The sequence below is a fragment of the Vanellus vanellus genome (assembly GCF_965231255.1).
Source record: "Vanellus vanellus genome assembly, chromosome: 3".
NCBI classification, from domain to species: Eukaryota; Metazoa; Chordata; class Aves; order Charadriiformes; family Charadriidae; genus Vanellus; species Vanellus vanellus.
The window spans coordinates 38,417,624-38,433,206 of record NC_138907.1 but is presented as its reverse complement, the minus strand read 5'-3'; the positions used below and the strand labels follow the sequence as shown (position 1 = coordinate 38,433,206).

Here is a 15,583-nt window from a genome sequence, read left to right as displayed (position 1 = left end):
ACACGAGTCTTATGTGGCTTTTCTGTGCTTTCTCTGTATTTCTCTGTCAATCAGAATTCCATACATGAGTGGAATGATAAAATTCACTTCATTTGTTTGTGTATGATTTGATTTTCAGCTAGGTCAAAAGACTTAATTACAGATGCAAAGTAATCATAAAAGGTGCAAAGTTAAGAGATTGGGAAACATCTTAATTTTTAAATGTCTTATTTTTCCAAACACCTGTTGTTTATGTTGGCTTAACCCATGTTGCTAAAATTCAGGATGGGAGTGAATGCCAGGTAGAGGTAGAAGTTGTGTGCAGTTTCACTCCAAGTCTGGATGTTGACACTGTCATGAAGTAAATAATGGCTTATAATAAGACAACAGCTATTAGCACTGCTACTGGCTTTATCTAAACTCAACATGGATTGCCTACCTTCCAAAGGGGGTTAATGAAACTTCAGAGAAATATTCGGCAAGTTTCATTGAGTCCTTTTTTGTGGGTTTGTGTTTGTTTTTTTTTCCTTTAGACAGGAAGTCTCTCTTCTCCCAAATCCTTCAAACCTAACACTTTCTGAAAACTGACGCGTGGGCAAATGACTTGTGCTTATGATGTCTGCTAAGAACAGTGCTTTTAGTTGTATTTATTATTTTTAATATATTGAATTTGCGTTAATATGTAACTTGTATTATTGCTTGCTTTGAAAACTAGATGTGATTACTGTACATACTCGGATATTTAATTTTTGAGTCTAACAGTTATCTTTTTATTAGCCACCATGATAAGTTGCATACATTCATGTAATGCAGATATTTTTACTGTGTGGCTCATCCCATTTCTTAAGAGTAAAAAACGTTCTTTCCGAAGGTTAAAAACTACTTTTATTTCAAGTCATGAATTAGCATATACAGAGTCACATTATTTATTTGGATGAAACCCAAGGAGAAATCTTGGGTAAAGTACATCCCCCAAAATTCTGTTATTTAAATACCTGAGTCATAATTTGATTGCTAGCAGGTGAATGGGCCTTGTAGCTTTCAAGGGTAAAATGCTCCAAATGAAACGACATTGAAAACTGAGCCAGAAAATCTGTCGAGGAAAACTAGTATATCTCCAAAACTGTGACCAGATGTAGCTTAAGGCAGACTCCTTCTTCCAGCAGGATGTATGCCAGAGGTCTCATCTATAAAATAGCGGTGCGGTGCTGTCAGGAGTCATTCCAGCAGTTCATGGAGGTGTTTTCAGTTCCCCTCAGAATTTGTTAAGCTGGTAAAAAAAATTAATAGATCGAAGATCCATATTTTGTTTTGAACAAAACCAGAAAATCCAAAAATTAAGCCTCTTAAAAAAACATAACCCAACCATTTGTAGATATATTTTCTGTTCTAGATCTGCTTGCTGCATACGCAATTTGAGTTAAAAGAGTTAAAAATACCTGAATTTATGAATGTTCAGTATAAGTTGACGTAACTTTTTCAACAGTAAATTTCAATATTGAAATATCTAAGTTACCTATCGTATTTTTTCACTGTATACCACAGTGTGGTTCTTTCGAGGTTTGATGGTGGCTGCGCTTAACCCTTTTGAGGGAGTATAAAATAGAGTATTTCAGTTTTATTCGTATATAAAGTGTGGGCAGGGCATAAAAACGAAGATAGAACTACTTGTTTGCTTGCAATTCCTCTCATTTCAGACCCAGTTTATCCAGTAAATAACCCCGCTGGCTGCTACGCCAACGGTCAGATCCAAGCTCACGGAGACCGCTGGCGAGAGGACGACTGTACGTTCTGCCAGTGCATCAACGGAGACCCGCACTGCGTCGCCACCGCCTGCGGGCAGAGCTGTCTGAATCCCGTAAAAGTCCCTGGGGAGTGCTGCCCGGTGTGTGAAGGTAAGCTCTCAGCGTCTGGTATTCCACTTCGGTCTGTCATGGCTGCTTCTTACTTTGTAATTCCTGGTGTACTTGAAAATCTTGGAGGACCGAAGTAGCTTGGTACGGCATTGCCTGTGACTGGACGAACTAGGGTGGGGGGAAGCATGGTTTAGCTACACCTGTATGTGGCTACACCTGATACTCTTTTGGCCCAAAGGAAGTCATTTAAGATCGGCATCGTTAACTAATTTTACTCTTGGTTATGCTTAAAGCTTATTAATGAGTATAGGAGAAGTTAGAAGATAAAAATGTTCGTCGGCTGGTATTACTGATACCTTGATTATTCCTAGTTTCTTCTTCCAGTTTCATTTAGTTACAACTAAGAATCTCTTTGTGCAATATAGTTTGATATTGGACATAATTATTGTATGAATAAAACATTATTTCAGTGAAACTTACAAAGGATGATATCTGGGAGTTAGATTAATTTTCAGACTTTAAAATGTGTTTTTCATTACCTTGTGGAAATACATATATCTTGTATAACTGACTGAGATTTTAGCTTAGCCATATGGTAAATGCTTGCCCAGCCTGGCAGTGGAAATGTGAAGGCTTTCAAACTGATGCATTTTAAATAAATTAAAAAATAAAAAAAAACCCTATATATATATAAAAAAAAGTATGTATGTTCAGAGGTGCTTTTTATGGAGTAGTTTTTCATCATGAAAAATATCAGATTGCTACATTTAGAAATGGTAAATCTAGACCTGTCTTCAGAGCTATCTTCGCAGTGTACAAATGCTTGTGGGTGCTCAGTGAGCTACCACTTACTTATTTCCTGTTCCATATCTAAAAGAATGAAATTAATTTTGTGTAAGTGCATGTGTTTCGGGGCCCTTCTTGGGTTGCGATATCCATCCAAGTTCACTGGGATGCTTATTTTTTTGGATAAATCTGAAGAGCATGAAGATTTCTTACAGGTGCTCTCTCATTCCAAAATTCACATGACAAGATGTGAAGAAGGTGTCTGCTAAAGTATAAAAGCTGCCAGTGAATTGTAGAGAGTTGCTACTTGCTCTGGATTAATTTTACGGATTAATCCAGATTGCTCTGGATTAATTTAGAAAGCAAGTTAACTGCTTTTAAACGCCAGTGATCCCCTCATGATGGATATCGCAGAGTATGCGCTGACACCCCTCGTTATTTAGTGTGTATGTGAGCAAGCTCGGGAAGGTAGTACGGGGAGAGAGAGGTTGATGTAAGTATTTTCAATATGTTGAGGCGTTTTTTTTCTCCAATGAGAGAAAGATGGACAAATGTCTATGTTTTCTGGTTCCAGGTTGGAGAATATTCATGAGAGATGTTGGGATTAAATGCTTATCAATATCAAACTGAGATAATTATAATGAACCGTGGTAGAGCACAGGCTTCCATCATTCCTTACTAAAGGTCGCAACATAGCCAAGCTGGTCCTTCATTAATGTACCACATTAACGCCTCTGCAGTGCTTTCAGGACACAAGTTAGCTCATCTGGACTAGGTTAGGTATTTCTGTGCTATAACATGTTTATGCCTTTCGAAGTCGAAGTAGCTAGCAACTGCTTAAGTCCATAAAAGTTGTTTTTCTTGTTGTTGGAGGGGGCTAAATTATACTTATGATACAAATGATGGTCAAACAGATGAAGACTGCCATAATAGCACTGTGGAATCAATATTTAAATAAGATTCTTATGTCATCTTAATTACATTCTCAGAAAATAATCTGACAATCTACTTGGTCATGTTAGCTTTTGTATGATGTACACTCAATTGTATCATCTGGTTTTGAGTGTATCATCTGGAGGAGAGCAATAGTGAATAGTATTTTTAACTACTTCTTAAATTTTAAGCTTAAAAGCATCACATTTGACTTGGTGTTTCTTTGATGGCACATTTGGCTGAGTAAACAATGAAGTGGTAATGAAATTACGTAAATCATAGAGCCAACAATTAGTGGAAGTAGTTATAGTTTACGCTAGGATGGGATTTGAGCATACTTAGGTACCAGTGGTCAGAGGATACCTGAAAACACACTTGAATTCCCTCTTCTTTCTTCCCTTCCCTCCCCCACAGCAAACAAAAGTAAAGAAAACAGATTATTATACTCCGTAATGCCAAATTATTTAATTTCAGGAATTTAGATTTGGGAATATTTCAAGGACCAAAAATCTGGACTGTTAAAACTCAGCACTGAGCTCAGATGCTAGAACCTAATATATAAAAAATATAGCTTGCAAGAAGCAGCTTTGGATGAATTTATGAAAAATTACTTCAGCATCTGAGGCTTAACAACTTATCTTGCAATACTAATAACTAAAAAAATCCCTGAGAAATTAACAAATCAAGGGTACCAGCAAACTTCTTGAAGTTATGTTGTAGGGTGTCAAACAAGCTCAAGGCTGCTAAGCCTTGTGATCAGCTGCCTGCATAAAATTATTTACATATATTAGAGATCAAGGTATTATCAGATGTAAAATTTGTTATTTGAAGAGACTTTTGTGTCTTTCTGGATCTGTTAACGTTTTTCTTTGAAAGCTTGCATTAAGAAAATCCCAGAACGTTAAAAAAAAAAAAAATCTGTTATTAATCAGCTGTTGGATGAAAAATCAATCCCTTGATTTTAATGTTATTAATGAAAATGGCATGCAATATGTTTAGTGAAGATCTACAAGCAATAACATACAGTTTTTCCGAAGGGAATTAAAAACCTTCAGTTTCAGCTATATGATTTTTTTTTTTCCTCCATACTGCCCCATTAAATCTGCATATCTGTAGCTTAACCTGAATTTTGCAGTTTAGTGTATGAGCAGAAGTGTCGAATGAATGGAAGCTCAAACGTTACTAACGTTGCACTAACAGCTTAAACCTGCTGTCCTGTGCTCTCCAGTCTGTTCTCCTTTTCTCCCATCCTTCTGCATCTCTTATCTCCTACTTTTCAGCACAGAAAACCAAAATCCATATGTAGTGTTGGCTAAGGTTTGGGATCACTGACACTATGTACTATCATATTTTCAAGTGTACAAGTTATTTGAGAAAGGAATTCAAGGGAAAAAGCAGCGTAACTTAGTGATATGTTCAATAAATGGGCAAAGTTAATGTAAACTTAGCACATGATTTTGAAATAGTAGTTTACTAGTAATTGTAAGAATATACATACCTCATTTTACACTTTTCTTTTTAATAGCTCCCAGTTCTCACTCACATCTTAACTCACACTGTAAAATGTTCAGTCTGTAGAAGATATATCATAGTGAAATAATGTTCTTTTTGTAGGTCGGTTTAAAGTGATGGTGTATAGTAATTCCAAAGTTGTCTTATACAGTTTCATTACGAATGTACTTTACTTTTCTGCTTTTACATATATTGTACGTTACACTTCTTGATTAAGCCATAGCTCTTTTTACATTAACTACTTCACTTTTTTGGGGACTACTGCAAAATGTAGGAAACAATTATTTTTTCTTCTAGAATCTTAGTTATGCTTCAACTCTAAGGCAAGAAGACAACTGATACTTGTTGAAAACTTTCTATTATTTTTGTCAATTTAATTGCTGATGGACCACTTCAAGCCCATATTTCCATTTAAAGCTAGGCATTGGATCAAGAATACTCAGGCAAAGGCTTTATATGCTTTTCACTGTTTTTTAAGTTTGCATTTATTTCTCATCAGACTTCTGTTTACATGTAAAAAAGATCCAGCTTGCCAGCAGCCAGCTTCAATTCTGTGAACTTAAAGTGTGTCAGATATTAGCTCTTTAGTATGTGAAACAAAATATTTAGTCAAAGATGTTTCTATCATTTATTTTGAGTGTTGAAGGGTAGACTAGTTTGTGAGGCATGAGACTGATGGACAAATTCAAATCAAAGCTGCCTGTGGGTCTGGCCAGGTAAACGGTTATAAGTAGCAGTCATTTCTGACTTTCCCTGCTCTGTCTTCAATCTAAATGCTGCTGCACCTACAATTCTGCCAATTCAGTTGTTTCCTGGCTGTTTTATAATCAATTTCAATGAAAGGAAATATCTATTCCCGTAGATCCATTTACATTCCTGCAGCTACGTAAGGAGAAAATTGTTCTTGGATTACATTTTCAAAAAACTTTGAGGACAAAGAATCAAATATAGTGTAGTAGAAAGGTTCTCAAAATATCAACGCAGTATGTCAGCACACAAATGCATTCAGCATTTGAACACAAATTCAGACCAAACTAGAACTCTCCCACTCCCCCATGAAGAAAGTCGTGGTGGTGTTACTACAGCAGCAAGAAAACCAGAGTGCAGCAATTGTAGAGACTGAAGATATACAGAAGTAGCTGTTCACAGCTTTCTAAATTAGAGATCAAGGAGTAGGAATTATGATATGTAATATTACCATACAGAATTGATCTGAATCAGTTTTCCATAGTAAGTGCTTTTTAATGCTGCTTCACATGCTGCTGTATACGTATCCACAGCATATATCCTCTGTGTGTGTATGTAGCCAACAGAATATACGTTCCAGTGTTGATTGGACAGCCAGATTGGTTTGAAATGTGTAATTTTCTGAATGCTTATCTGGGGTTTGCTGGAATTGGAGAAGAGGGTAACTATTCAGCTCCCCTCACCCCTTCCGTACTTACATCTTGTCTACTGATGCTGCTGGTGGAAGGGGGAGGGCGAGTGAGGTGCCTTACACTGGAGCTCCTGGGAGAGATTGGTGGGGAGGAGGGGGCAGCAAGGTGGGGTAGGTGTATGGAGGGCAGGGGTATGTATGGGTGTAGCGCTCCAGTACAATGGGTTTGTATATGGATTTGGTCTTCAAATCTGTGGGCAGCCTTTCTTGAGTTGCATTGTAGTTGGTATCCACTGGTATCTGTGCTGGGTTTAACTCTGATGTTTTCAGTAGCTCAGATCGAAGCTAAATTTATTTGGTCTACAGATGACAAAACTAAAAAGGGCAGCCAGTTTCTTGGAGAACAGAATATGAATTCATATATTTGTTTTAAAGCAGAGAGCTGGCTGAAAAATGTTGACCAAATTCAGTGAGGGAAAATACAGTGCACTGTGCTTGGAGGAGATTCTTCATGAGTCCTGAACCAGAGTAATTGTTAAATAGCTGTTCTCTGGGAGAAGCTGGGTGATTAAGGGGAAAGAAAAAGTTGAATGTGGTTTAACAGAGCCTTGAGAAGGCAAACACCAGACTGAAATTACAATCAAGAGTACAGTTTGCAAGACCTGGAGTAATCTTTTTTGCTCTCTGTCCTCTGGGTGGGTATGTCCCTGGCTGACATATTGGGCCTTTGGTCTTTGCCAGGACACTGTTCCTCTGAAAATGATGGAGCCAAGCTGGAAAGAGTCAGAAGGAGGGCTATGAGCACAGTCCAAAATTTGCAAAACATATCCTAGGAAGACAGACTGAATAAATTGGGTTCGTTTAGCTTAAAGAGAAACTTATGAAGTTGGAATGAAAAGGTATCAGTCTTCAAATGCCTAAAAGGTTCTTGCAAAGAAAAAGATAGGACAAGAGAGAATGGAATTGAATTGCAAGAGGGAAGATGGGTTTTAGAGGAAAGCAGAAAGTTGTTGAGGAAAACAAAATTCCTCCTGTGGCATGTCGTGTCTAAGATTTTCTTTTTGATGCATTCAGGGCATCGGAGTTTGTATTTTCTGCCTCAGCAAAAGGAGATTTGCTCAGGAAATTGCCTACATAACTGAAAGCAGTAGTAGTAATTCATGTGTAGCTTTCGGTGTTTACGCAAGTGATGGCTGTGGCTCACCAATATATAGCTGCTGAGATTTTTAAGTAAACATTGAAGTGATCAAAGGCCCTTTGGCAAGACCTCGTTACAGTATGCCTATCCATGTCACTTCTTGCCAGTTTTCGGACACAGCAATGACTGTGGGTTGTGCTGGTGCGAGAAGCGTATAGATAAAAGCCCAAGGTGTGAGCAGGGAGCTGGCTAATTCGAGGTGAGCGTGTCTGAGTTCCAGGGGAGGCGGAAAGCAAGGATCACCCATAAGGCATGAGACTAGAGACAGACCGTGTAGTGTGGAGGGGAAGACCTTTCTTCTTCAGCCTGTGCCCACACTCAAGCTCTCCAGTCTACGGCTTTTCAAGGCAGGCACCTCCTTTCACTGGTGAGAGCTGGGAAAAGCGGGTCCATCACGTTCTGTGGATCTAACACAAAGAATTAGTTTTAAGCTTCTGGTGGATGCTTCAATATAGCTTCTATAGCTGCTGTAATGATATTGGTCCTTTGGGATTTGCCTTTGTTTGTTTAATCTATTATCTATTTAGTCTGTTTTTTCTTTCTTTGTTTTCTAGACTGTCTTTATTAAGAGCGGAGGCTTAGGTAATCATGCTGTCCCTCTCTGCCTTCCCCACAGTTGTAGAGCCGATGGCTTCATGTAGCATGAGGAGCTCTCCAAGACAACCCATTTCTGCAGATTTGATGAAAACAGACAGCTAGGTGGAGGGGAGACAGTGATTTTTCAAGTGCCATAGGGGACTGAAAAATTTTGGTATGCGCTCACATTTCTTTAGGCTCAGAGGTTCTTCGTGGGAGGTGCTCTGTGTACCTGTCCTGTTGGAGGTAACCAGATTCATTGGCCGTCAGGCTGCTGTTAGTACTGCTGCTTACAGAGCTGCTTGCTTCTCTGTTGGGCTATTAATTGTTTATTTTATAAATAAAATGGGTGTGGTTGTCATGGTTTGGGCCAGACTGGCCACTGAGAGGAAGGACAGATGCTCTCCCCCACCTCTCTCCAAGGAGTTGTTTAAGTAGCAATTCCATTTTTAACAACTTCTACCCCCCCAAAAAATGTGGATACTGGAGCTTAAAATAGCTGTTTAGTATCAATATATAATAACAATATCAATAACACCAAACAAGCTGCAGTGATAGAAATAACCACATTTCCCTCAGGCCGTCTGCATCTGTGGACAGCTGTATGCAAATTGGAATAGTAGTTGTGTTCACAGCAAGTAAATATTGGGTAGAATAGTATGAAAATACCTGATTTTCTGTTTTAACAAAGATGAGAATACAAGTGTTCGGCACTGGCACTGGTGCCAAAAATGTCCCTTAGGAAAGTCTATGGTTGCTTCTGTTCCCTTGCGCCTCCCGGAGGCTGAGGCTATTCACAGGGAAAGCTGCAACCCCGTCCGCTGGTACACAGTAATTGGTTATCTCGCAGTACATCCTTCTTCGTGAGAGCCCTCAGGTACAGGTGGCAGGGTGCCAGCATAAGCTGTGAATGAGAAATTAAGCGTTAAACAAAATCCCCTCGGAGGATTTTCGTGAATAAGGCCCTGCATTACTTTGCTGTCATTATGGCTGACACTTTATCTTCACAAAAAGAAATTAACATTTTCATCAATAAAGGGCTCCAAACTCTAGCTGAGATGTAATTCAGTTCAGTTCCTTTAGCGTGTCCAGCACTTCATTAAGTAAAAACAGGCGGCAGAGTCCAGTGAAAAGAAATTTGATTCATTCAGGATGAAGTCAGTGGCAGTGAGCAGGGTTCACCAGCGCAGGGTTTGGGCCCAGAGGGTCTCCTTAGAGCATGAAGTATAAGTTATTGTTCGGCAGCAGGACTGCAGTTCTCAACCAGCCTTTTCATCAAAGTCAATTAAGGGATGCAAACGCCGAGCTGCGGAGAATTGGGCTTACATTTGCCAGATCATGATTTAGTATAGCAGTTTTACACAAGGCAGCTGAGGCTGTTGAACCACCCAGTCCAGGGTATAATGAAACCTACTGCCAACGAAAGTCTCTCTGAGTTTAAGAAAGTGAGGAAGACTATACTAATCTTCTCCTAATTTTCAATGATTGATCGTTAAGTTCAGTGGAAAACTACTGAATGGATAAATAACCAAAGAATCCTAATGAATACATATCCATGCAACTAAGGATGTCTCACTTTCAAAGAACCTCATGGATCCTCTAATTAATTCTTTTCAGTGCCTATAGCATTCATCGATTTTCCCCAGATGCATGCTAATTTAGTGTGTTTGCTGTATCTTCACCTAGTAACGATAACTGAATGGCCTTCTTACCTGTTTGGATATTTCTTGATAGGCAGGCTTAATTGATTCTGCTTTAATAAAAGTGGTTGTTCCTTAGTGTCACTCCACCTAAAATCGTCAAAAAGTCTCATCAGCATTAAGATATATTTGAAGGGTATACATGCCTATTAAACAGAAAACTGGAAGAAGCAATTACGACAGACAAAACTTTTAAACTTTGCATCTTGGGAGTGGAAAGCTTGTGAGTATTTTGATTGCATCAGTGCAAAAAAGAAACCCCCCCATGCAGCTTTGGTTCATAGGAGACGTCTTCAGTTTTCAACAATAAAAATAGTCTTGGATTATAATAGTTACTTTCGAGGAAAAATGCATATTTAAGTAGTTTCAGGTTCACAGTGTGAATAAAATCTGAAATAAAAGCCTGCCAAACTGAACTATGTCGTTGGAAGTATTAGTAAATCTATTTTCAGAGTTATTTGTGACATTAGAAAATTATGACATCTTAAGTACTTGCATACATTTTATAAATAGTTATGTGATGCTGAATTATTAGACTCTGATAGTTAACACAGATAGCTAAGCTCTGGGAAAAAAAATTCCTGCGAGACATTAGGTATTTTGAACCCAGGAAGGAAATTCTTTTGCCCAGAACTTGGGACTGATATTTTTCATGTAATGAACTGGAGGGGCGGGGAAGGCTGGAATGCGAACTATGAGGATGGAAAACATTTAGTCACTCTTGGAATGATATGAATGTTTTTACAGGAAGCTTAAGTAAACACACATGCTGCTGCTTAGTAGGCTGCAGTTAACTTTTTTGGACAGCAGACAAAATTCAAACAAGTATGCGGACTCTAATGAAAGGCTGTTGAGCAGCACACCCTTCAGGACCAGTTTTTAGCCTCTTATCACCTAAAGCATTAGGAAAAAGGTTAGACCACTGTTCACTTCCCCTTCCCCCCCCCCCCCCCCCCTTAATTTTCATAGTAAATACTTGAATGCACTGATGCTATGTTTCTCTAAGTCATTTGGTGCTGGTTTCGTAGGATTAGAACCTCTTAATCTTTTTCGAGGTAGTTTGTGTTATAAAATACTACAGAAGAGGGAGCTATTTCACTTTCCCGAAACACGAGCATATTCTTTCTTATTGATGTTAGAGGTCTTTCTCCATGTGTAGAACATGGATTTGACTCCTTTTTCCTTCCTTCCTTTCTCAGAAGAGGTTTTCATTTCATGTTCCTGATGAGTTGTTGAGTGTTCTGGAATCCTTTTCTGTTGAGCTTTTTCTTTGTGCCTGGCTAACACTTTCTCCAAATATCCCAAGACCAATCACTGCAGAATCTAAACGCGCTGATATTTTAGATGAGTTGTTCTCTCTGGGATTAAAAAAAATTGTAAATTAAATGTGTAAACTTCAGATAGTTATTTTTTTGGATTTGTGGCTGAGCACAATAAGATATTTACACAAAGTTTCTTATTGTTTTCCCTTCTAAAAAAAAAAAAGCACCCCAAAAAACCAAACCAAACCAAAAAAACCCCAACAACAACAAAAAAACCATGACAAATCACACACCCCAGCCCCTTCCCCCCCCCCATCCCCCGCATGGTTAAATTGTTAAAAGTATTGGAAATATCAATGGGCAGAATTTAGAATTATTTTGTTTCCCCATTTATACTGAAAAGGGAGGGGGGATGATCAATACTGCTGGTCTAAAAGTAGGGAGAACATACATAGTGGTGCTCACAGGTGGATATAAAGCTTCCCTGTGCTATACACTGAAAACGTGTTTCCACGTTCCAGCCTTTTTAGTAATATGCACAAGGAATTAACCTATTTTATCTGGCTGTCTTTATACTTGTTCACATTAACAAGATGGGAATATGAAAGAGGAGGATGGGGAGTTGTAGCATTCAGCGGTGAAGCACTTCTTCTACATTTATGACTGCATAGTCTTCACGTTTAAGTTTAGGATTATTTTTAGGCCTGCTGGCTTGATTGTGCCTTGTAACAGCTAGTTTGGTGTGTTTGAAAAGTTCATGTGTTACTGTTGGTATGAACTTATATGTTGAAATTACCTTGATTGTAATTCAGCCTTTCAAAGTATGAATGCTTTTTTATGTGCTGCTTTTGCAATTTTTTTTTTAATGTTTTTCTTATGCATGCGAAGAAATCACTAGCAACTTTATCTTCCAGTTGCGTGAGCAATATTCTCCAAATAATTCCTCAAAATATCTTCATTAGAATATACATTTAAAGAAGGAACTCAAAAGATAAATTTCAACCTCTATATAGCAATATATTTATAGAGCTTACAGTTTTATAGTTTTGATGAAGAAATGTGTTTCTATGATGCAGATTGAAACCTCGTTGTTAGTGTGAAGTTGGCTGGAAATGTTGGTTTTATATGAATACAGATAAATTTATATATAAAAGTCCAACAAGGCAAGAAAAACATGCATGCGTACATACATAAAACACTTGCAGCTTTCGGGTCCAAAATACCCTCTGTTTGCCTGGTTTTGTTGACTGCTGTCAACCCACACTGTGCAGTAGTTTGTTATTATGTCACTGGAAAATGTGTTGTGTTTGGGTCACTTTACACCAAACGTTGGTAGGACTCGCTGGCTTTCAAGCATACGCACTGGGAGCACCAATGAAGATGACGAAGAGGAGAAGTCAGACCTCCTGCATCTGCTTAGCTGGAGTAACCATTGGTCTTGAATCAAAGTAACTGAACCCAGGTGTTCAATGCATACTTTTGTCATACTTTTATGGCATGGGAAAATGCAGTAGTTTTCTTATAATAGGGATAGCTTTTTTCCCTTCTGTATGGACAGGGCAACATTTATGAGTGGAATTAAAAACTGGAATGATTGAGTAGTGTGAAATACCTGTCCCTTTACATTTCTAGTACATTTGGGTTAAGATACATGATGGTCTAGATTTTTAACAGTCGATTAGAAAAAGCAATAGAAGTTCCCTATTTACTTTTAAAGTCATTTGGGTTTAACATCGTTATATTTAACAACACACAGAAGAAAAAACTTAGAATGCAATAGTAACTTCCCTACTTAAAACCAATTTTGTAAAAGCCTGGAGTAGGTATTTCCCTCACATGGTATTACTGAAAGTGTAAAACAAAACCTGTTTTGAGTGAAAATATTGCATTCCAAATGAAACAAAGCAAAGAGCTCTTTTTAAGTGTTTTTCATATAATAATAATAATGGAAATAGCTTGCCAAGAGGTGAAGCATCGGTAATGTATTACCTTAAAGGAGGAAAAAAGATGCGACTGATTAAAGGTGGTTGTGGCTGTCACTAAATAACGCTTCAGAGAGAATTACCGTTATAACTGCCTGGAAGAAATTTTGCTTCTTAAATAAAAAGCTACTCTTTAAGTCATTAAGTAGATTTCAGAGAGGTGGTATTAGGCAAATATGTACTCTTATTGCAGAAGGAAGGTAATCAGTGCTTGGCAAAAGCATACAGAAATCATCAGAACTTGAAATGTTTATCTTTGGATTTCAGTTCCCTGATTAGGATCCATCAAGGATATTGCTGCTTTCACTGGAAATGTCCTGACTTTGTGTGAAGGTGAAATTCATGGAGTCATGCAAGTTGGAAAGGACCACCAGAGATTTTTCTAGTCCTACCTCCTGCTCAAAGTAGGTCCAGTAACAGCAGGATCTCAGGGCCTTGTCCCAATTAAGTTTTGAGTATTTTGAAAGACGGAGATCCCACAACCTCTCTAGGACTCTGTCGTCGTTCAACCACCCATGTGGTTTAAAAGAAAGAACAAAACAACTTTTATCAAGTTGCGGTTTCCCGTGTTCACACTCGTGTACGTTGCCTCTAATCATAGCCTGGAGCACCTCCAAGATGAGCCAGGCCTTGTAGCCTTTGTACCCTCCCGTTTGGTAGCCAGCAGTAGGATGTCCCCCTCGCCTTCCTTCTCCAGAGTCCTGGTCTCTCAGCCTGTCCTTGTATGCCACCTGCTCCAGCCCCTGACCAGGTTGGTGGCCTGTGCTGTGCTGTGCTCACTCTGGTGTGTCAGTGTCTCTCCTCTACTGAGGAGCCCAAAGCTGGACACTACTCCAGCTGTGGGCTCGCAAGTGCTAACTGAAGGGGAAGCATTACTTCTCTGCACCTGCAGGCTCTGCTTCTGCTAACTCAGGTCCCTCTTGTCCTTCACACAAACCAAAAGTAAACGCTTGGTGCTCTCGTAATACACATGGCTTTGCAGTAGTACAGTTAAGTGGAATCCCTCTTCATTTTCTGATACGAATGCAATGGCCAGAGTTCAGATTTTGAACAACTAAGGGTATGATAGAAAGATGAGTATAATTTTTCATTCTGGTACCAGCCTTAGGGAAGATTTTTTTTTTTTTCTCTTTAAAATCGACTAAATAATTATGTAAAAGAAGTCTGCAAAGTTAGAAGGAAAAATGAAATCTTCAGTGAATGGTTCATTTTTAACATTCAGGTAAACAGTAGAAGTCAACAAGGTTGCAATAAATTGGTTTTGATTTTTTTGTTTGTTTTGATTTGTTTTGTTTTCCAGGGCTTCAGCAATCAATGGTGAATTTTAAGGTTTTTTTTTCTATTCTTTTTGATAACTTGAATTGATCAAACTGTGTTTGTTATAAAATTCTAATCCTAAGAAACTGTTTTTCCCCTGGTCTCACTGAAACATGGGTGCATCAGTTTCTCTCCATTTCTGGATACTTCAGCTGAGCATTATCTAAAGACCTCAGTACTCAACCAAGTACAAGATCTGTATATGTGGTACAGTACTAGACCAGGTTGGCCATCCTGCGTTCGTGTGTGTGTTATATATATACATAGTATTTCACTTTGTTAACAGAAGAAAATGTCTGTTCTTTGTAATACAAGTTTTGTCACATCACTCATAGGGTGAGCGGGATGTCTCAAAAGTCAGAAAATAGCAGAAAAGAGTGGCCTGGGAATTGGGTTTGTTCGTATTACAAAAGTATCCTGTATCCTGGGTAGAAAAATACCAGTGAAAATACGGTTTTATTCCACCTTGAAAACTTCTTTTTTTTTTCTTTTCTGACATTCAGTTTTTCTGTTGGTACTGCTAATGTATGCTCTGTAAGGGCAAAGCCAGCTCCAGGCATTACTTGGATGTCACCGTCCTCCCTTCTTTCCCCATAAATACACAGTTTGATTTCGAGCTGGGATGAATGAGATTCGGGGTTTTGATCACATACCATAGTATTTTTCAGTGGACCAGTCAGACAGACGGACCACCAGTGGCTGAAATATCCACTGTGGTTTTCAAAATTTTTGAAGTTGTTTTTAAGTAAATGGCAATGTAAAAAAATTAATTCAAAGATTTTTGTCAACCTCACAGCAGGCAAACTAATAATCCTCTGCGCTGAAATTCTGCATAGAAAGTATCAGGCTCAGAGAGAGTATACAGAAGCAAGACATTCTAATAGAAGTCTGCATTTAACCTTATACGGAAGCACTTGACATCAGCAAAATCAGTGCTCTATTAAAAAAAAATCCATTGTTTTCATCCAGACTCTCTTCAATCCTCTTCTCTTTATTTTCTTCTCTCTTTCTTTCTATGGTATAGTTTTATTGGCGGTAGAGCACACAGACAGAAACAGCACCCGTTTTTTCCCACCCATTGTCTGTGCGCTTGTGCACTGGATC

General features: G+C 38.5%; 1 protein-coding gene across 1 annotated transcript in view; it reads left to right on the top strand.

Annotated features, from left to right (window-relative positions):
- CRIM1 (cysteine rich transmembrane BMP regulator 1) overlaps positions 1 to 15,583 on the top strand; it is a 200,696-nt gene that overhangs the window by 131,695 nt on the left and 53,418 nt on the right. Inside the window, exon 7 of the mRNA XM_082480172.1 lies at positions 1,677 to 1,874. Coding sequence (XP_082336298.1) covers positions 1,677 to 1,874 — 198 coding nt within the window. The remainder of the gene's footprint in view (positions 1 to 1,676; positions 1,875 to 15,583) is intronic.